The sequence below is a fragment of the Urocitellus parryii genome, chromosome 13, assembly GCF_045843805.1.
Source record: "Urocitellus parryii isolate mUroPar1 chromosome 13, mUroPar1.hap1, whole genome shotgun sequence".
NCBI classification, from domain to species: Eukaryota; Metazoa; Chordata; class Mammalia; order Rodentia; family Sciuridae; genus Urocitellus; species Urocitellus parryii.
Genome location: NC_135543.1, coordinates 64335666 through 64359854, shown reverse-complemented (window position 1 = coordinate 64359854; position 24189 = coordinate 64335666). Strand labels below are relative to the sequence as shown.

Sequence of the window (24189 nt, the reverse complement as noted above, 5' to 3'; positions counted from 1 at the left end):
AAGACTTTGAATGCACAAGTAGTAAAGACAAGAATCAATCAATGGGATGGTATCAAACTAAAAAGCTTCTTCACAGCAAAGAAAAGAGTCAAAAACATGAAGAGACCACCCTACAGAATGGGAAAAAAAATTTTGCCATTTGTACCTCAGATAGAGCATTAATCTCCAGGATATATAAAGAACTCAAAAGACTTAACACCAAAAAACCAAATAGACAACCCAATCAATAAATTGGCAAATGAAGTGAACAGGCACTTAACAGAAGAAAAAAAATTTTCAACATCTCTAGCAATTAGAAAAAGCAAATTAAAACTACACTGAGATTCTATCTCACTCCAGTCAGAATGGCAATTATCAAAAACAGAAGCAACAATAAATGTTGGCGAGGATGTGGGTGAAAGGGTTCACTCATACATTGCTGGTGGGACTACAAATTGATGCAACCACTCTGGAAAGTAGTATGGAAATTTCTCAAAAAACTTGGAATGGAACCACCACTTAACCCAGTTATCCCACTCCCTGGTATATAGCCCAAAAAAACTTAAAATCAGCACACTACAGTGATACAGCCACATCAGTGTTTATAGCAGTTCAATTCACAATAGCAAAGCTATGGAACCAACCTAGGTGCCCTTCAGCAAATAAATGGATAAAGAAAATGTGATATATATTTACACACACACACACACACACACAATGTAGTATTATTCAGCTACAATGAATAAAAAATTATGGCATTTGCTAGTAAATGGATGAAACTGGAGATCATTATGCCAAGTGAAATAAGCCAGTCCCATAAAACCAAAGACCAAATGTTCTCTCTGCTATGTGGATACTGACACACAATAATGGGGTGGGGTGGGGGTGCAGGATAGGAGTTTATTGGATTAGACAAAGGGGAATAAGGGAAGGTGGGGGATGGGAATAGGAAAGACAGTAGAATGAATCAGAGAGAACTTTCCTATGTTCATATATGAATACACAACCAGTGAAAATCCACATCACTACAACCGTAAGAATTGGATCATAATTAGAATTAGCTATATTTTATATACATATATCAAAATATACTCTACTGTCATGTATATCTTAAAAACACAAATTGAAAAACAAAAGAAATGTGATGTAGATTTCCATGTAGGTAACTGCTTTATTGAACTACTTCCCCTTTTAGTGTACTTTGGAGAGACCTGGGATCACTTCAGGCTTGGCTCTACTTCATGATCTGGCTCATTCTAGGAACCTTTCTACAATCAGATCCTCGGCTTATTTATGAGATTATTCTTTCAGAAATAACGAAGGAGGACTTGCTATAGACAACTCTTCTGTAAATATGAAAGGAAAATTTGTTTCAGATTCAGCATATTCATTAGTTAACTCCCCAGAAGGACAGACTGTGGTCTACTCCCACATCCTCCAGGTCTAATCTCAGCTTGAGACTTCAAGGTCTTTCCTGCAGACTCTGGACTAGTTTTTCTCTCTTCATTATTTTTGGGGGGCAGTGTGTGTGGGGGGGGGCATGTACCTAGGATTAAACTCAGGGGCACTCAACCACTGAGCTGCATCCCTAGCCCTATTTTGTATTTTATTAGAGACAGGGTCTCACTGAGTTGCTTAGTGCCTCACTAAGTTGCTGAGGCTGGCTTTGAACTCGGGATCCTCCTGCCTCAGCCTCCTGAGCTGCTGGGATTACAGGCAGCCACCACCGCACCTGGCTTCTCTTTTTTTCTTGATTACGCAGATTCTATTTGCTTTCTATCTTCCAGAAGTGTCTCAATATTTCTGATCTACAAGTAGTGAAATGTCTTATTTTCCTTTAGTTTTATAGGTTTATTCTTTCTTCTTAAGTCATTTCTGTCATATTAGTAGGATTTTGTGATGGATGGAAAATAAATGGCTATTTATTTGAAATTATTTCAATTAAATAATTCAGGGTTACTTTAAACAGAAGTTCTTACAAAATTCCCTCTCTCTTCTCATCAGTCCTTTCATAAGAAACCTTAAAAGTTTAGGAGTATTTTTAAATTAAAGGAATCTGCAAGTCATTTCAATTTTGCCATTATAATACCTGTCAATAGCTTGAAGATCATTGGCTGGATTCCAAGTTGGATCAAATAATATAACAACATTGGCACCAACAAAATTGAGGCCGAGTCCACCAGCCCTGGAAGAAACAGAGTAGAAAGCATTAAAACAACACAAACTAATTGTTGTGCTGTAACTCAATTTTGTCAAGTCTCTACAGCCAAAACATTTCAAGATTACATTAACATCATAAAAGGAGAGTGATTAAAATACAAATATCTTACAAAGAAAATAACTGGCAAATTCTTTTTCTGCCACTTCAAAAAATCTCTGTAAGAATTTACGATTCAAGCCCATATAAATACATTGTACTAGTTATTACAATTTTTGGATACTTGAACATTATTTCTGTAAGATTTTCCTAACATAATTTTTTTTAAAAAATGGTTAGCATATTTTAACTAAATAAAATAATATATATATTTTAAAATTTAATCCAGGAATAGATGTAAATCTTTTTATTCCTTCCACTAAGCACAGTTTAAGACTCTGGATATTATATGTTAAACAAACAAACAAAAAAAAAAAACATACACTGAAAGATGGAGAGAAGACAAACAGGCTAGCATCTACAAGATCAAAGAAATGACATAACAGTGAGTTCCTTGGCTTTCTTTTTGCTTAAGATAACCAAAGACAGATTCTGGAGAAGCTAGTGAACTAGAAATGACAACAGTTATAGAAAGAATGCTAGACAATAACCACCCAGCTCCGGCTAAACACAAAGGAACGATCTGTGGTTCATCCCTCTCTAGTGAGCAAAGGCTATGTAATGGTACTATAATCTACTCTTGCCTGGCTATGATGGGGTGAGGTGGTAGGGTGGTGTCAGAGAAGAAAGAGTGATGCTGTGATTTTCCATTTTCTACCCAGTGTTAACAGGTTTGCCCTCCAAGGTGTAAGGGAAGGCCATGTGGGAACAGTAATGAACTAAGGGAACAGTTTCTTCAGTAATGTGTCAGCATTCAGGGTGTCAGCAGAGGCCAAATGGAAACCTGAATTTCCAGCCCTACTTGGCTGGCACAATGTCAGAGGAGGTATATTAATATAGGAAATTTAAATATGATATGAAGTCTCATAATATTCAAAGTGTCCAGCCTATAATAAAAAATTCAGTCACTATACCAACAACCAGGAAAACCTTAGCTTGAATGAAAAAAGAAATCAACACATGAATCAGATGTTGGAATTATCTGACAAGAGTTTTAATGTAGTCATCATAAGAATGTTTCAATAAGCAATTACAAATATGCTTGAAAATTTTTTAAAAAATAAAGTCCCAGCAACAAGAAAGAGGACATAAAGAAGAACCAAATAGAAATTTTAGAACTGAAATACAAAACTTGCAGGATGGGTTCAATAGTACAATGGAGATGACAAAGAATAGAATCAGTAAAGGTAATGACTATGTCATTTCCCAATAACAGAGAGAAAACAGATGGAAAAGTTAACAAAGCCTTAGAGACCTGAGGGAAAAAGAGCTAACACTCATGTCATGGGAGTACCTGGAAGGGAAGAGAATGAGAATGAAAATACTCAAAGAAATATGGCTGAAAACTTCCTACATCTGGCAAAAGATACAAACCCATAGATTCGAAAAGCTGAGTGAATCTAAACAGAATAGGCAAAACAGTGACCAGAGAAGAAGAACGCATTGCTTTCAGGGGATACCAATGCAATTTACTGGGCATCTCATCAGCAAGGAGAGAGCCAGAGGAAGTGGCAACATTTTGAAACAGCTGAAAGAAAAGAACTTCAACAGCAAATTCTATATCCAGTGAAAATACCCCCAGAAAGGAAAGAGGAATCATGACATTCTCAGATTAAGGAAACCTACAAAAATTTGCCAGACTTATCCTAAAAGAATGGCTAAAGGAAATTCTTTAAAAAAAAAGAAAAGAAAATGGAAGGCAGCTTAGAACTTTAGAAAAAGGAATATCAAAATTGGTAAAAAAAAAAAAATGGGTGGATATAAAAAACACTCTATTTCTCATGAGTTTCATAAATCACATTTCATGGTTAAAGCGAAATCACAATGCCACCCGATATGCTACTATATGTGATAGAAATAACTATGACAACTATTTTTTAAAAGTAGAGTAGCAAAGGGACTTAAATATAAGTAAGGTTTCTACTCTTCAAACTAGTAAACCTTTATACCAGTAGACTATGAGAAGTTATTATGTGTATTGTAAAAGCTATAGCAACTACTAGGAAAAATGTAGAAAGAAATATACTAAGAAGTCTAAATAAATAATCATTTTAAAAGGTTCAAACAAGAGAAACAATAGAAACAGAAATGGGAAATAAATAGTAAAATTAAAAATACAATATATTAATAATTACCTGAACTACCATGGCCTAAATGTACCATTTCAAAATCAGAGATTAGCCAGGCATAGTGGTGCATGCCTGTAATCCCAGCAGCTCAGTAGGCTGAGGCAAGAGGATCACAAGTTCAAAGCCTGCCTCAGCAACTTAGCAAGGTCCTAAGCAACTGAGACCCTATCTCAAAACAAAAAGTAAAAAGAAATGTGGTTCAGTGGTTAAGCACCCTTGAGCTCAATCTCTGGTACCAACAAATTAAAATTAAAAAAAAAAAAAATCAAAGGTTAGCATAGTGGGAGGAAAAAACAAAACAAAACAAAAAATCCACCCATGATCCAACAATATGCTGTCTGCAATAAACAAATTAAATAAAATTTAAAAATACTAAATGCTTTAAATGCACTGATACAGATTGGCTGAAAGTAAAAACAGGACAAAAGATATACCATGTAAACATTAAGGAACAAAGCAGAAGTCTCAACAAGTTTAAAAGAAAATTTAAAATATAATGAATCATAAATAATAAAGATGGGTCAATAAAAATGAAAATATGGGCCAGGATTGTGGCTCAGAGGTAGAGCACTTGCCTAGCATGCGTGAGGCACATGGTTTGATACTCAGCACCACATAAAGTAAAATAAAGATATTGTGTCCACCTATAACTAAAACATTTAATTTTAAAAAATGAAAATACAATATATCTGGAATACAGCTAAAGTAGTTTTTATACCAGTACTAGTGAATACCACTAAATAATTACATTAGAAAAGAAATAAAGGCATCAAGTCAATAATCTGAAGGAGCAAAAACACAAAGCTGAAGGAAATAATAACATAAGAGCAGAAATGAATATATCTGAATGTAGGAAAACATTAGAGAAAAAAATCAATGAAACAAAAAGCTGATTCTTTGTTATACTTCTAGCATGCATGACCAAAGAATACACAAATGACCAATATTAAGCATAAAACAGGAGATACCACTACAGATCCTAAAAGTATAAGTGAGTGCTATGAATAATTTCATGATTATAAATTCTACAACTTAAATGTGGACAGTTTTCTCAAAACCCAAAAACTATTAAACACAACTAAATGAAACAAACAACTTGAATATTGCTATAACGATTTTAAATAGTAAATAAGTATTTATTTTTAATTTTTTAAAGTTTTTAAATATCCTCTTTATTCAACTTTTTATTCTAATTTGTTATGTATGACAGCAGAATGCATTACAATTCATATTATACATATAGAGCACAATTTTTCATATCTCTGTACACAAAGTAGAGCCACACTATTTGTGTGTAAGTAGGGTAATGACGTTTATCTCATTCCACAGTCTTTCCTACCCCCTTGCTACCTCCCTTCCCCTCCCTCCTTTTTGCTCTATCTAGAGTTCATCTAATCCACCTATGCTCCCCCAGCCCCCGCCAACCCCATTATGAATCAGCATCCTTATAGCAGAGAAAATATTCTGCATTTCGAATTTTGGGATTGGCTCTCTTCACTTAGCATTTCATTCTCCAACTCCATCCGTTTACCTGCAAATTCCATGATTTTATTATCTTATTGCTGAGTAATATTCCATTGTGTATACATACCACATTTTGTAATCCATTCACCAACTGAAGGACATCTAGGTTGATTCCACAGTTTAGCTAAGTAAATAAGTATTTAAAAAGCTCTTACAAAATAAAACTCCAGGCTCAGATGATTCTGCTGGATAAGTGTACCATTTATAGAAGAATTAATATCTGTTTTATACAATATACTCTATAAAATAGAAGAGGAAAGAGCACCTTTCAACTCAATGAATAAGGCTAGTATTACCTGACACCAAAACCATACAAAGTCAGTGCAAGGAAAATAAAAAACACAAATGAAAAAAAAAATGGCATACCAATATCTCTCCTGAACTGAGACACAAAAATCCTCAACAAAATATTTATAAATAAAATCCAGCAAAATACTAAAATAATTATAACATTGCCTACTGGGATCTATTGTAAGGATGCAAAGCAGACTCAAACATTTGAAATCAGTCAATGTAATCTAATACATTAACAGGCTAAAGAAGAAAAATTGTATGATAATATCAATGGATATAGAAAAATTATTTGGTAAAATCCAACAACCATTCTTAATAAAAATTCTCAGAAAATTAAAAATCAAGGAAAAATTCCTCGACAAGGGAAAATAAGATATACAGATTGGGAAAAAATAAAACTGACATAATTTGCAGATGACATAATTGTCTATGCAGAAAATCTCAAGGAATCTAGGGGAAAAAATCTGCTAGAACTAATAAATAACTTCAATGTTTCAGGGTATAAGATTAATATTTTAAAGATATATTTCTATATATAGGCTAAAGGTTACTCATCTGAAATGCCTGAGACCAGATGTATTTGAGATTTAGAATTTTTCCAGATTTTGGAATATTTGCATAGAAGTTATCTTGAGGATGAGACCCAACTCTAAAATAAATTCATTTATGTTCATATATACCTCATACAAATAGCCGGAAGGTAATTTTATATATTTTTAATAATTTCATGCATGAAAAAAGTTTGTGTATCATAGCCAAAGGGGCTAGAGAATCTTTTTTCCAATGAGGATGCTGAGTTACCTGTGTCTTACGCACTTGTGTTTTGACTGTGATGAGTTCAGGTGTAGAATTTTCCATTTGTGAGTTCATACTCATTCCAAAAAAGTTTTTTGGAGCATTTTGGATTTCATATTTTTGGTTTAGGGATGCTCAATCCATACAAACAATGAATCTGTGAAATCCAAAATTTAAAAACATAATACAGGGCTGGGGCTATAGTTCAGTTGGTAGAGTACTTGCCTTGCATGCACAAGGTCCTGGGTTCAATCCTCAGCATCAAAAAAACAACATAATACAATTTATAATCATTACCAAAAAAAAATAAAATGCTTAAATATTAAATATACAAAACATGTCTAGAATTTGTATGCTGAAAATTACAAATCTGATGAAAGACACTGATAAAGATCTGAATAGAGAGATCTACCATGTTCATGGATTGGAGAACTCAACATAAAAGATGTCAATTATCCCCAAATTGAGCTATGGAGCAATTCCTATGAAAAGTGCAGCAAGGTTTTTTCATAGACATATATAAGCTTATTTTTATAGTGAAAAGTATAAGTCATGGAATAGTTAATACAATCTTGAGGGTATAAGACAATAACATAGAGGAATCACTATAACTATTGAAAAAAAGATGTCACAAGTTCTCTATTAAGAAGAGAACAAGTCAGGTGCAGTGGCACATGCTTATAATTCCAACAGCTTGTGAGGCTGAGGCAGGAGCATCACAAGTTCAAAGCCAGCCTCAGCAACTTAGCAAGACCCCAATCAACTTAGCAAGACCCTATCTCAAAATTATATATACATATATGTATATATATACATACATATATATATAATATGGAGGGCTAAGGATGTGAACCCCTTGGTTCTATCCCTGGTACCAAGCAAAAAAAAAAAAAAAAAGAGAGAGAGAGAGAGAGAGAGAGAGAGAGAGAGAGAACACAAGATGAATAATATAAATACTTATTTTATAATGAGCTGCATCTTAAACCATCCTGGACCCAGAGTTCTTTTCTCCATGTATTCCCTCTGTTGGCTGATGACGTCACTCATATGCCCATTCATTAAAGTCAAAAGCCATCCTATGCTTCTTCTCTATCACAGTTCCCCTTCTCATTATAAGCCAATCAGTATACAGTCAGATTTACCTTGGAAATGTTTTTCTGTGAGTCCTTCTCCACTTCTGTTACCACTGCCTAAGCAGGGCATCATATGTTGCACTGATGTGGTTGACTTCATCAGCCTCCTCACTACTCCCTTACCTCAGACAGTAAGTTCACCCTCACATTACATAAAATTATTTAAATATGGAAAACTAAGTATGCCACTTCTCTTTTTAAAAACGTTCAATTCCTATCCATCAGAGGCCAATTCCTCAGGCCTAAATACAGGGCCTATCACCTCTGCAACTGTTATCACACCAGTCATTCCTGACTTTATCCAAGGAATCACCAAAATACTGTAAGTTGTCTTCATACACTGTTTTTACAGAATTTTCTTCTCTCTTACTTGCCTGGCTAACTTCTACTTGTCTTTCAAGTTTCACTAATAAAGTCTGAAGGAAATAGTCCTCTTCTGTGCCTCCTTCTACCCTGCATTTACCATACTTTCACACATTTTTAAACAACTCCTCCATACCCAAAGTTGTTGAATTATAACTTTTAAAAGTGCTGGGGTGTAATCTTATACATTTTCCCTTCTCTAGGACCTGTCATGGTGGATATTCACTACCACCTTTGTTTAACTAGCTAATGACTCTGCCTGTTAGTTGTATACCCAGCTCCTCCCGCAGGTGTCCTAAGCCCTAGCCCATACCCAGCTCCTCTAGTCATTTGCCTACCTATGTTCTTCTCACTGCCCGAAATGCCATTCATCCATTTTTTATTCTAATACTCAGCAAGAAGAATGAAGTTGTAAACAGTTTTTCCTCTTCGTTCTAATGAAGCCTTCTCCAGAAAGGGCCAGTTTAAAAAAAACAAAAACAAACAAACAAAAAAAAACCTCTTATTCTTCTTGGTCCAAATTAAGGGTCAATGAAGATAGCTGAACTGAACAAAGAGGTCTGAGCTGAGATAAAATCAAGCAGTAGAGGCAGATTTTAACCATATGATTCCAGTGATCTATTTGAAAAGAGTGGTTTAGAATCTCTTGGGATATCTAACAAAAGAAGCATCCTCATCTTTCTGTGGAATTTAAGATACAGATTTTTGAATAAAGCTAAAAGAAGTAGGAAACAACTTTTCTCCAGAGTCTCTCAAAATTATGATTCATGATGTTGTGTTATTGAGTTGCACCTATGACTTTTGGAGCACAGTACCCCTGATCCTTAACTTAATCCTTGTAAGTGAATAATTATGAAAGCATTATGGTTTCTAAGTTTGCTTAGAAAACTGTTTCTAGTCAACCAGTATATGATTCTAATACTCAGCATGAAGAATGAAGTTGAACACTGTATGTGCTACACATAGTCTTTTTGCCACTTATATAAAATCTAAAAATTTCATTTTCATTTCACGTGACCCACAGTTAGAGTACATATTGAACAGAAGCCACTAAAGATGCATTTACTAAAAATACCTATGGTTTTGTTAGATTCATTTTTCTGCCAACCAAATGTATTTGAATATTATTAACATAATCATTTCTTTTGAAATGAAACTCTTTCCGAAGTAAAGAAATCTTATAGTGAAACTGAATGTACGTAATATGTTTGCCTGAGTTTTAGATTCCAGCTTCCTGCACAGCTCATCAGATTTTATCTGATGCAACTGTGATCTTTTCATGTTTTCAATTTTCCCTATATTTAATAGTATGCTAATAATAAAATTTAATATTTTTTAAGAAGAAAAGCAAAACTAAAATCCAAGATTTCCTTTTTTTCCTCAGCTGTTTGTCTAGTCCTGCCTCTCAAGTCTTTCTCTGAAGATTTATACTAATAGCTTTCCTCTTCGGCTGCATTACTGTATCACAAAATTAACTGTATCACTTAACTGATGCTAAATTAACACTGAATGATAATCATCTAGAGGGATGGTAATAATTTTCTCTCCTACAATTGTTATCAAAATGGAAAGAAATTAACATTTACTGAGTATCCACCAGAAACTGTGCAAGATATTTCCTTATTTACTAGTTCATATTTACTGGTTACTAGCTAGCTCCATGAGCTAAATATTATCTTCATCCTACAGATAAGGAAACTGAAAATCAGAAAAAATAACTAATTGAAGGTTTCCTAAGTGCTAGGTGTCTGCATTCAAATCTAAGCATCTTGACTTATAGTTCAGTGCTTGCAGAAACTGAATATTGTACTTTGGAAAATTACTTATAGTATAAAGATGTCACAGAGACTTAAATTCAAATGAAGAAGATGGGATAGGGAGAGTTTTGCAAAGCATTTTAAAAAATGGGTAAGTTGGGTAAGTTGGGTGGGATTTATATACCAAACATGTAGAAGTTAAAGGTTTATCTGTCCAATAAATCTAATCAGTTGCTCCAGTTAGCTTCTAGCTGGTAAAGTTGAACATGAATTCTTCTCAGATGCCCTGTATGAGCCACAGAGAAGGTCTCCAATACTTGAGGTAATAATCTTCTAAGAGATTCTGAAATTACTACTGGGACCTGGCTGAATTAAAGTAGAGGAAAAGCTTTTTTTAAAGAAAGAAAAATGTCTCAACTCAAACTCTAGGAATGAGATGATTCTATGATGACAACACAACACAGAAGCCTACTTTCAAATCCATCATTCTGTTGTTATATGGCTAACAGAAATGTGTTATTCTTTACGCAGTAGAATAGAATACTGCCCTTTTTGAGCTGAAGAGTAATATTTGAGACAGAAACCTAATGAGCAGGTAGGCTGTTCATTCAATGGGTCTTCCACATTCTATTCTTTTACCAAATATCAAAAAGCATACTTTCACCATATCTTACTGTTCCACAAAAACGTCTTTAAGCTTTATTGTTATATATCAAATATTAATAAAGAATCAAATGAAGTATCCATTTAACAATGCTTCTAAGAAAGCTGAAATAATTACAGAGAGACACCATATTAATGGGTAGGAAAGCTCAGTATCATAAGAACATCAATTTTCCTGAAAGTTATTTGTAAACTCAATGATTACAATAAAAAATCCAACCACACATACAAAAAAGTGCTAAATGGCTCTTCAAATAAACTGAATTTAACTATTATGGAAAGTTAAGATTTAAGGTACTGAAAGAATAAAGATAATTTAGAGAACAAGAGTGTAGAAAGCTAGAAATAATTTAGAATAAAAATGTGATTATTTTAAATAAAATAATCAATTATACTGAAAAATGATACTTCTCAGAACAGAGCAAGATAACAATATGTGAAATATGAGAAAAAAGTTCAGAGATTTAAAGAATTAATACAGAAGTTCTAAACTTTGAAAATTTGGCATGCAAAAAAGAACAAAGAAAATGGAATAAAAAGATGCCATTGTTAAAGAAATAAGACAGAATTTTCAAAACTAAAAAAGAATAAGTCTTCAGATTATGACTAGCACAAAGAAGAATCAAAGATCCACAATAAGACTCAAATGTCACTGTGAAATTTCAGAATACCACAGATGAAGACAAACCCTTATGAATTCCCCAAGAGGAATGTGAATCGGATTGGCTTTGGGCATCTATTTAGCAACACTAAATACCAGCAGACTGTGCTGCAATGCCATATGTGTGAGATGACACATCTCCTACAGTCAGAGATGTAGAGAGTTTGCTTTCTATTCATCCTGACTAACAAAGTTACTTGAGGAAATATTTCCAACAAAACAACAGGGCAGACAAGAATGGAGACAGCATGAAACCCAGGAAAAAGATCCAGTGCAATAAAGTAGTAAAGGAAACCTTGCATACAGCAGTACTTCATCAGGCCTAGAAATAATTAGGATAAAAGGCTTCAGGATAAAGACCTTAAGAATACAAATGACTCAACAGAGGACAACATGCTAATAAGAATTAATAATAGAGTAAGATTTATTATAAAGTGCAAAAATCCAAAAGGGAAAAAAGCTAAGAAAGAAAGTCATGACTGAACTGTGAACTGAACTGAACCATGCAAATATGAACTATGGATGGAGTGTTAGAAAAGAGAACTTATTTGACGATGCTGAGAACTCCCAGAACTGGCTAAAAACTCATGAACATTCAGAGAGGTTGTCCTAGCCACACTGAGCCTAGGACTAAACAATGTATACAAAATCATAATAATCTAAGTGCTGGTTTTGGCCTTCAAACTTCAGAGCCAACCTATGGACAATAATCTGATTAATGCTGCAGGTCTTAAAACAGAAGAAAGAGTAGGTGTGCACTAATGTTAATACCACACATTACAAGGACTTAGAACATATGTAGACTACCAATGGACCAAACATTAACACTGAACACTTTCCAGTGAAACAAGGGAACAAACCAAAAATGAAGATAGCATGGAATCCTGGGAGGTGGATCTAATAGAAGAATAATGATTTAAAATTACAAAAGTAGTTGATAGACAAAACATAATAATAAAATTAGCAAACACTGTACAAAAAAGGGAAGGAGTAATGAAAGGAGACTAAATCCTTCTCTTTCATAATAGATTTCAAGTTGTGTGTAGTTGATAGAATTCTGGCAAAATAATAGCTATTCCAATGTGGAAACACTTCTGCTACAGTAGAAATTAAATATAAACCATTGCAAAATAAACAAAAAAACTAAGTTCATTTATCTTTTGCAAAACATAGTTGAGATGTATTTATCACATTACGTAAGGTTCTTTATGTAACGACTAATGCAAAAATCAGGATCTTTATGTACTAATGCAAAAATTAGTTCTTGAATTCTGTCACAGAAAAATAGGAACCCAAAACTTCTTCCATTCCCTTGGTTGGGATACCTAGCACAAGATAAAATGAAGTGGAAAACTCCAGCAATCTGTCTCAAAAGGATTTCCACAGAAGAAAAAGCCCTACTGAAGAGAAGTTCAAATTTTTAAAGAATTAGAAAACACATAAAGAAACCATTTATCATAAGCCAAGAGCCAGAGGAAACACAAGTAGAAGGATCAGCATCCCCAAGTACAGGAGTTACTAGAGCAAAAATGCCATTCAAAAAGGTTTTTAGAAGTGTGATAAAAGTATTAGAGAAATGAAGGTTAGAAATTACAAAGAACAAAATACAAATGAAATGATAAGGTAGATTTGAAAGAATCAAATACAATTTCTAAAAAGAAAAAACAGTCTTTAAAAATTGAAAATTCACTATACGAGTTAAACAGCAATTTCTGAGACACAGATGAAGAAATAATGAGGAGCTATACGGAAGTTCTGGGCTGCTCAGACTAAAGGTGAGCAGAGGGGACAGCGCAGGGCTTGTCACACTCTCTTCTGTACTATTTGGACTGTTTAATATTATTACTTTGAGACGCACTATTTTAAAATAAAGAATGCATATGTGTGTTTTACAAAATTTACTTGAAGATAGTATTCTACATCATTTAATGCTCTGTATGTAAGGACCCTTGTGAGAATTGACTTCTCAAATTCATTTATAGGAAATGGGAATCCAAAGCCTCTCTCCCTTTGCCTTAGTTGCAAGAATTCAAGAATAATTTTAGAGTTCCCCAGGAGTGACTCATTATAAATAATCTTTACTCCTCACTTTAATTTTTTTTAGCTGGGCACAATGTCACACTCCTGTACTCCCAGCAGCTCAAGAAGCTGAGGCAGGAGAATTGCAAGTTCAAGGCCAGCCTCAGTAACTTAGTGAAGTCCTATGAAACTGATGAGGCTCTGCCTTAAAATAAAATATATAGAAGGGCTGGGAATGTGGCTCAGTGGTTAAGTGCCCCCGGGTTCAATCTTCAGTACCAAAAAAAGGATAATTTTTCTTCTGTCTTGTTTTACATCTATTTCTTTTTAAAGTCTCTTGAAATTCCTTTTGGAAGATGGAGGCAGTAAATCAATAATAAGATGTCATAAATTATAGACTTATTACTCCTCCAAAATGGATTCAACTTACTTAGGTATTTATATTGACTTAACTCTTTCTCTAAAGTGTATATGTTCTTTAAAGGGTTTTAGAGATACACAGATAGGTGTAGGAGCAAATTTACCTTTTACAAAGTTTCTAACTGTGGAGTGGTTCCAGTTGAGACAAGGTAGCAGCAGGGGAGGGCAACCCCTGCCCAACAGGCTCTGAAGGGCCCCCTGAGTATGCTCAACTTGGAAAACTGCTTCTGCAGTGACTCTCAGTTATCCAATGGATAAGAAGTCTGATTGTTCTCACCACAAGATATGAGGCTCATGTCTTTATAAATCTACACTTACAAGGGAATTAAGTGATGATAAAGGAAAGGAGAGAAAAGATTAGGAAAAAATCAAGATTTTGTTTATCAGTTGTACTTAACACATTTTCCTGCTTCTCCTTAAACTCACATAAAAAAAGCATTGTAAGCATATTCACTAAAAATCAATCTAGTAACATTTTTAAAAATTATCTTAAGTATTAAAAACAACTAGATAAAAATCAAGATATCAAATTTAATTTCTTACATTGTAGAGACAAGGCAAATGTTAACATCTTGTGTACTGTTGAACTCCTTCACGATCCTGAGCCTTTCCTCTGATTTTGTACTTCCATCAAGTCGCCGGTAATCCAGCCCAGATGCCATACAGTATTGCTGGAGCACGTCAAGCAACTGGAGGAAAGACAGGGAGGGGGACAAATGGGAATTCTTGGTTTATGAGTTTCTTTCCATCACAGACGTTAGACTTACTAAGTATTATTAGCGCTCGTGGTTTCTTTCTTAAAATTCCATGAGCAGTAAATATTTCAAGAGCCAGGTGTAGTAGTGGTAGAACACTTGCCTACCACATGCTGGGCCTTGGTTTGGATTCCCAGCATCGCTAAATAGATAGATAGATAGATAGATAGATAGATAGATCGATCGATCGATATTATTCTCACATCAGACCATATATTTCTTTCCATTTTTCTGAAACTGGCTTTAATGTTCAGAAACCTTTGCTTAAAAAACAATCAAAAAGATCATCTACTGTTTTGAAAACTAAAACCAAATAAAAAGAAATTACTAGTTAAATGATTTATGTAAACATGTTACATTATTAGTATTATTTTCTAAATTCTAAAATATCTCAAGTGTCCCAGAGAACACCTTAATCATAAACATGCAATCAACAGAAAATGAAAATCTATTTTTGAATTTAACATCTGACAGTAGCCCCTGATATAATTGAGATTTAAGTGTCTATTTGAAAACCTAAAGTTTTTTACCTTGTCACCATTTAATACTGTATGGAAGACAGAAAAATATGGCTGTAAGCTATTATGTCCCTTCTGCTTTATGTCTCAGAAGCCAAGGCTGGGCATATCAAAAATACATATCAGATAAAACTCACCTTGGTGGAAAAAGAGAAGAGAAGAACCTTATCTCTGTTTTTTCGGAAATGATTTAAAAGCTGCTGAAGAACCTGGAAATGAACCACAGAACATGAGTGAACCAGTCCCAGCTGAAAATACACTTTCTATGTATGAACATCACTTGAGAATTTCTTAAAAATTATTTTTATACAGTGCTAATTTTAGTCATCTTTGCTAATTCCTTTTATTTTATCCAAGTTAGAGAAGTATTAAATATTACATGTTATTCATCATATTGTCAGAACTTTTTTCATCTCATCTGGTTTCAATAAAAAGGAAGCATTTTAGGTTATAGGATGCATTTAAATGGATTAATTTAATTTCGAAAATACATGTTCTTTATACCTATAATACATTAAGAAACTAGGGCTGGGGATGTGGCTCAAGTGGTAGCGCGCTCGCCTGGCATGCGTGCGGCCTGGGTTCGATCCTCAGCACCACATACAGACAAAGATGTTGTGTCCGCCAAATACTAAAAAAAAATAAATATTAAAAAATTCTCTCCCTCTCTCTCCTCTCTCTCACTCTTTCTAAAAAAAAAAAAAAGAAACTAAATTATAGAAAGCATACCTTTTGGGAAGTATTTATGCTGTCTCTAGATAGATGTAATGGAATGTGTACAATTACATCTAGGTTCCAAAAGTCTTGATATTTATTTTCCTAGACTAATCAGTCCGATATACACCTCTTCTCATTTTCTCCCCTTTGTTTCTCTATTTATAGTTAAACCCTGACTTCCAGATTGGATTTTGACCTCAAAATGCCAATAATCTGTCCCCACACACGAAGCATTTGGGGAGGAAGCAAACTTCTAAAGCCTTGAGTCTAATAGTAAGGCTGTTATTTTTAAACAGACATTTCCACATCTGGCAATGACAGTTTCAGAACACCATGGAAAAGCAACCCACAGAGGGGGAAAAAGGAATTTTCTGAATTATGTTTGAAGTTTTTCTTAACTATGAAACAAACACTTAAGAAATTTTATGTATTCAATGATAAATATTCAAACTTTTAAATAAATTCCCTGTACTTCACCTATTCAGCCTTCCTTCCTCCAGAACTCATAGAAACCACCTTTTTATTGCCTCTATAATTTTTCCTTTTCCAGAGTGTTATATAGTTGGAATCATATAATCTTTTCAGACTGGCTTCTTCCATTTAGCAATATGCATTTAAGGTTTCCCCATGAAATTAATGGTTTGATAGCCTAATTATTTTTATTGCTAAATGATATTCCATTGTATGATGGCACCAGTTTGCTTATCCATTCACCTACTGAAGGGCATCCTTGTTACTTCCAAGCTCTGGCAATTATAAATATAGTCATAGAGGTTCTTGTGAAGATGTAGTTTTTAGCTCATGAAAACTCATTGATTTAATTTGTTTTAACTCAATTGGGTTAATACCAGGGCCTGTGATTGCTGCATCATCTGATAAGAGCTTAATTAAGGTATTATTTTTTAAACTTTAAATTTTAAATCTTTACTAAATATTTAAATTTAAAAGCTCAAAAGATAAGAGCTTTGTGAGAAACCACCAAACTATCTTCCAAAGTAGTTGCACCACTGCATCCCACCAGCAACAAATGGGAGCCCTGGTGCTCCACACCCTCCCCAGCATTTCATGTTTTCATTGCTCTGGATTCGGCCATTTTAATGGGTGTGCAGTGGCATCGTGTTTTATTTTCCAATTCCTTAATGGCATATGATATTGAGCATCTTTGCATATGCTTATTTGCCACCTGTACATGTTTTTGGTGAGATATCTATCCAGATCTTTGGCCTACTTTTAATTTGGGTTACCTGTTTTCTTACTGTTGAGTTTTAAGAGTTCTTTTTATCTTTTGAACAACATTCTTTATTGGTTTGCAAACACTTTCTCCTGATCTGTGATTTTTCTTTTCATTCCCCGAAAGAATGTAAAGGACAAGAAATCTACTCTTATTGTTTGGGGTGGTATCATTACATATTAACTTTGGGCATTTTCAAATATTTTACAGTAAAAACAAAAACAAGCCATAAGAAAAGTGAACACTTTTAGATTGGAGATCTTCATTAGGCTAATTTAAACACACTCACTAAATAAATAACTATAAATTAAGATCTCTTATAAGAAATTTAAAAAATGACAATTCTGTCAACACATGTTGAAGTCTTGATAATACAGATCCAAAGTTTTATCACTTAGTTGTCTTCCACAGAACACGACAACCTACCTATTTTTTTAAAAAAAGCCTAAATTTGAGAGGTTCACAGCAAAGGTAATGTGGATCTAACTTTTCTCAACTTTGCCAGACAGGCCTAGAAAAGTGAACTTTGTGTGATTTGAGCAACACTTTTTTTCTGTGCCCCTCTTACTAAGTGGCATTCCCAATGGGAGAAAACTGAGAATTCTTATCAGGTGAATGAGTGAAACTTGTGACTATCCCCTGAATGGTAGCTGAAATAAACAATAACCTTAACACTCAAGATAAAGAGCTGGGTCATGAGTATAATTTTGAGCATATGAAGACTATAGCAGGCATTATGTTCACAGTCCTTGTAGCTGTACGTTGACCTGAGATAAGACAAGCAGAACCTGAGTCTTTGACACCTCAATTCAAAAAGAATGTACAACTCAATTACTTGGAGTTCTTTATGCCACAGGCAATAATTCTATGGTAAACCAATAGGTTCAGATCACCAAATCAATATATCACCAGATGATGTTGTTAATCAAATGATGAGAAATAGTTCTAAAATATCTATTCAGAGGTCCTAAGCAACCAAACCATGATAAGCTTATCTAGATTAACTGTTAAAGGTATTTTCAGGGGAAAAAAAAAAGCTAACTACCTTCAATTATTTCCTTTTTATACTCTTTTTGCCAAAAGAAATAGCTTACCTTTTTATTAATTATAAAGTTGGGAATTATTCTGCAAAAAGCTCTGAATCCATAAATAAAAGTTCTTTGTAATAAAGAAGCTAAGCAAAAGTGTTTTCTTGCCAGGAGGCTGGAAGCTGCCAGCTTTCAAGCAGCTGTCAGAGGTAATGTCCGAAGGCCCGGGATCATGGGTGGAGAACCTAGCTTTACCTCTCACAGCCCTCCTTCAGCATGGCTACAGGTCAGTTTCCCTGTGCACAAAGAAGTTCCCTTGCAAACTTACAATTTAGGTCACCAAGTGAAAAAAAAGGTAGACAATTCAGTATAGGCACAGATACTTTGCCCATCATGAGTTCTTCAAAGAATTCTTTCAATACCTATCCTATTCCTGTCTAGCACCTGCATTTACACTTTCAGTAAACCATTTCCCCTTTTTGAGGAACAGCTATTATGTTTGTAGTAACAGCACACATTTTAAGAGGGCATAAGTCAATACATCAATAAGGAAAGGCTGAAGTACATTTGATATGACTGCTACTGAGAACCACTGTACGCACACATCTGTATGCAGGGTTCCTAGTGACTAGGCAAATGCAAATAGATCTACACCAGCTGTCCATAGCCACTGTCTCTTCTGAACGTTTGAGAACTTATTCTGATTAGCTGGTGTCCCTGCCATACCATGGATAAATACTGTGAATGTCATCTCCATCTGTGTGCAACCTAAAAAAGGAGTACTCACCTTCATTTTCCCACTGTATTTAGGATCAGAAAGAGTTTCAAAGGACGATTCTTTGCTTTTCTGCACAAAATCCGGGAATTTGGAAAATACCTGATCACATATCCTTTTGATAAGGGTTTCCTTGTGAGGGAGAGGTAAAAGATAAGAATTTCAACTTAACACATTTAAACCTGCATAAATTGAAATTGTTTATGGAGAAAATAGTTCTATTTACAAGGAATGCATTACTTTGAAGATTTTGCCTTCTCTAAATCAGAATAACTCAGAAAATCTTAAAGTGATATTAAGATATATGCTTTGATAAATATGACTACTAACTTTATTATTACTTTTTCAAAATTTCCAAAACTGGGAAATAAACACCCCCAAGAGTAAGTGTACTGATAAATATAATCAATAAGAGTGTAAGTTATAGGTTATAGGCTAATAAAAAATATAGATTATAGATATAAGATTTTGATAAGTGAGATAAGTCAATTATAAAGCAAGAACAGCCATAGGCAGGCCTAAGACTCCATTTTGCAGTTTTCTATTAAAAAAAAAAAAAAAAACTATTACAAGAGCTGTTTCTGACTGAAATGAAAGCTGTTTTCTTACAATATATTGTTTGCTGTACTTGATACCCCACAAAATGTACTCATCCCAGAATATGATGGTCTTAGTGACCCAGGACTTTGAAGAAGATTCTTGCCTCCATTAACCACCTGCCCGAACTCAGGATATGGTTGACTAACACCTGCTCAAGCCCAAGATGTGATTGTCTTGAGTTCCTGTGCTAATTGCTGTCTTAGCTTCTACAACTGGTTTGCTTACATGACACTAAGGAAAGTCCCTGAGCTTCGGTTTTCATCCTTAAATTCCAAGACACAGACCAAGTGGTTGCTGCTCTTCCACATACTTCAGTCTGTATGGGTGGGTGACCATCTCTGGCCAGGTAAATAAATCCCCCTTTGATTTCAATTTGGACTTAGAGTGTTTCTGAAGTGGCTCCCCATAACAGTACTATCAAAGAATAATATTAAATTCAAAATTTCAAAATTAAATTTAAACAACATCAACAATAACATGAAAATAAAATAAAATCATTACATAAAAGGCTTTTGAAAAGATCTTTTTATTTATGTTATGCTCTAGGATAAGACACAATTGAAACTACCAAAGTAGATGATTATATTTTAAACTAAATTCTGAAATTATTGATTTTTTTCCACTTTAGGAAAAAGTCCTAATATTTAATATGCATATTAGTTATCCTACTTTTACCCAGAGTAGATAAAATATAATTAGATATTTTATTAATGGAATAGCCTGATCAAATATTTAACTTAGTAATTATACCAAAGTATATTAAGGAGAATAAATGAGCATTATTAGAAGCATAAAAAAGTATTTTTAAAACAAAACATTTATTTATTTTTTAGTTGTAGTTGGACACAATACATTCATTCATTCATTCATTCATTCATTTATTTATATGTGGTGCTGAGGATTAAACCCTGGGCCTCCCATGTGCTACGCAAGCGCACTACCACTGAGCCCCAGCCCCAGCCCAAGAAGCATAAAAAAGTTTTTAAGTTTAAATGTTCTCAGTTTGATTAAAAGTTTAAGTGTACATGCTTCTTAATATTAACATTTTATTTTTTATTATTGTTTTGGAACTGGGGACGGAACCCAGGGCCTCATGCATGCTAGGCATGAGTTCTAACAGTGAGCTGCATCCCCAGCCACCTAAATTTTAAAATGAGTAACTCAGTTTTCTTTTAAACTTCACAGACACACACACACACAAAAAAAAAACCTTAGGAATATTTAGCTAAGAAATTTTATACTAAATATCAATTTATACCAATAGCAATATCACTTTTATACCAATAGTATCATAAAAAAATGTAAAAAGCCAACCCACACCTGTTGTTTGGAGGTACTGGCAGCTTGCAACAGTGCGACATGATTAGCCACCTTCTGAAGGACTGCGAGGTAACTGAGACACAAGGTTTGTACTGTTTCACCACGGGAATTGGTCTGTAACCAGAAAAATATAGAAATTAAAAACAAGAAAAGAACTTACATGGCTATGTAACTGCTAAGTCAAAAAATATCTCACAATATTTATTATCTAGTTACTTTGGCACACTGAATTCTAAGAAAATGATGGTCAACTATATACAAAATATCTATGAATCAATAACATGGAATCATTTTTGGTGAATCATAATATAATAATGCTTTTTAAATCCTCATTTTGGAGCATGTTTATCCTTGTAATACACAGTAATAGAAATGTTGCTGCTATTAAAAGTTTCCTGGTGACAAAGCTATGACATAGTTACAGCGCTACACAGACCTCTTTATTCTACAATTTATGTTTCAACATTTTCCAGGAAACTGAGCTATTTCAAAAAGGGGAAGTAGTTAAAATAGTAAAGTAGATGAGATTAAATAAATATCCATCTACTTAAATATTTATTTAGGGTTCTTGTATGTATATGGATATGTGACATAAAATAGGCGAAGAAAGAACAGGAAATATAGATGGCAAGGAAAAAAGTACAAATGAAATTTGTTTCTAAAAAAAACTTTTATTCTACTGATATAGTTTCTATTAAACTGACACTATGTCTAACATCTGAATAGTATTTAAGACACAACTGAAACTACCGAAGTAGATGATTATAAATATAATTAGATATATATATATATATATATATATATATATATATGAATAGTATTTAAGACTGTCATTAAGGAATAAATCATTTTACCACTAGTGGATAATGACAAAATTAATTCTAATATTTATACTAATTTACACTTTTGTGGGGGTACTGGGGATTAAATTCAGGGGTACTCGACCACTGAGCCACATCCCCTACCCTTTTTGTATTTTATTTAGAAGACAGGATCTCACTGAATAGCTTAGCGCCTTGGTGGTGCTGAGGCTGGCTTTGAACTCTCGATTCTCCTACCTTCCAAGCCACTGGGATTACAGGCATGCATCACTGCACCTTGCTAATTTATACTTTAAATGAAATTTCATGATAAAAGTGGCCTACTTTCCAGCAAAAGCTAAAAGAGAGGATATCAAATTGAAGCATCTAAAATTAATTTTTCAAAATGCTTAAATATTGTAATTTATACGTGGTAACTATTTGATATTATAAACAATTTTTGAAAACTTTTCTCTCTTTAAAACTTGTAACTTCTTTCCAAAGTTAAAAAACTATCTGAGGAAAAGTCATTTTGTTTATCTACTACTTACTTTGGCACTAACACAGAATACAAGATGATAAGGCAAGATGGTAAAGACACACTGAAATGCTTACCTTATAACAACAATTTCTCCTTTTCCGGCCACTGCTGCAGGTACAAGGCTTAGAAGATTGAAGTATCAGAGTGACATCTTCTGTTTCTAACACTGTTTGATAGACAGCTTTCTGGAAATCCGTCAGAGAGCAATAAACCATCTGCCAAGAAAAAATACAAGTCGAGTATTAGTATCATTTTAATAGCAATAATAATAAATACAATGTATATTAGAATTCACAAATTATATTAGTGAATTTGTGAAAACTCATGATTAATTTTTCCCTGTAGTTTCCCTCATTATGAAAATTTTTCCCAATTCTCTTAAACTCTTTGCTACCATATCATAATTTCATTTTCAAATAAACCTCACAGAATTTCTTGGCTTTCAATTAAAAGGAAATATAACATGAAAATCAAGTTACATGATTTCCTTATGTATTTTTCAATATACTGTGGGTCTTTTCAAGGTTATAGATTAATCCATCATGCAAATAAATTATTACAATTTAGGTCAAACAAAAAAAACTTGCTAAGGAAATAAAAGATTTCATTTAAAAAGTATGAATAATAAGTGACTACTAAATAATTGGAAACCTTAAAAAATTTAAAACTTCATATTACTGGAATTCATACACACATTCATAATAGGACTTTGAGGAATATGAGCAAAAAGGAAAAGCTGTTTATGAATATTTATGTGTATATCAACACCACAGAATAATATTGTAGAAAAATGACATGACATTGAACAAACATAGGAAACAATGCTAGATTTTTAATAAATATTTGTATAATATTAAGCATATCTTGACTCCCCAGTGTTGAATATAAAAGTATATGTAAGAACAAAAAGAGAATACAGAAGACCATGGTCAATAATTGCAATATAAAGGTTTTTGTGAGTTGTTATTATTAAACACAGTAATATTTACTAAACATTTCTTCTGTACCATGCACTTTAGAGCAACCATATGAGGTTGGCTTATCATTATTTCCATTTAACAAATGAAAAAATCCAAGTTTGAGAACCTCGGCACAAAACTTTTAAGTGGGGAAGCCATTTCAAGCTGTAGCATCTGATTTTGGAGCCCAAGTTTGAAACCTCTATGCACAATTCTCTCTTCATATATTTATAATTTCATTGTTCCTACTAGATGGATAACTAAATAACATACAATTATATAAAATATTTTTTAAAGTGAGGAGATTATGAAATATCTAAATACAATAATAATTTTTGCTTTAGATGCATATCAAAAGTCACATACTGTGTCAATTTCCCCATCTTGTATATCAGTGTTGGATTTTCTTTGTAAGTCTATCTTTTAAAAGTAATACTAAACAGGATATCCTAAGATTGGAGGGCATTTGATGGTGTTACCCTTATTTGGGAGAATACTAACGAGGCTTAGTTCATAGTAATTTATAGAATCTTCATTCCATTGCCTGAGCTAAAAGATTGACAAGACCAAAAACTATAAAAGACTACTATATTTTTTTAAATTTCTCTTAAAAGTCAACTGAAATTTTCTTTAAAAATTTAATAATGTAATTTTCTCACATTATTAAAATTTATAAAAAATTAGATTATATAATTGCCAATATCATTCTACATAAAACAAACCTAGAAATAAAGCCCTTAACCATCTTGGTCCTATAGTTAGAATTAAGGTACCAATACATGGTGTGGTAGAAAGTAGACAGTACGGGGAAGACAGAGCGTGAACAGAAAATACATTAGGGAGAGAGGCTCGTCTAACTTCCTTTAAGAATTGTCTCATGGGCCTTGATAA

The 24189-nt window shown here is 33.5% G+C and overlaps 1 protein-coding gene across 2 annotated transcripts in view; it reads right to left on the bottom strand.

Annotated features, from left to right (window-relative positions):
- The window catches only part of Ercc6l2 (ERCC excision repair 6 like 2), a 113898-nt gene that overhangs the window by 56173 nt on the left and 33536 nt on the right, over window positions 1-24189 (bottom strand). For both annotated transcript variants that reach the window (XM_026401976.2, XM_077792403.1), the window contains exons 7-12: window positions 22414-22554; window positions 20999-21112; window positions 19091-19210; window positions 15465-15536; window positions 14598-14743; window positions 2069-2164 (exon numbers count right to left, since the gene is read on the bottom strand). In XM_026401976.2, coding sequence (XP_026257761.2) covers window positions 2069-2164; window positions 14598-14743; window positions 15465-15536; window positions 19091-19210; window positions 20999-21112; window positions 22414-22554 — 689 coding nt within the window. The remainder of the gene's footprint in view (window positions 1-2068; window positions 2165-14597; window positions 14744-15464; window positions 15537-19090; window positions 19211-20998; window positions 21113-22413; window positions 22555-24189) is intronic.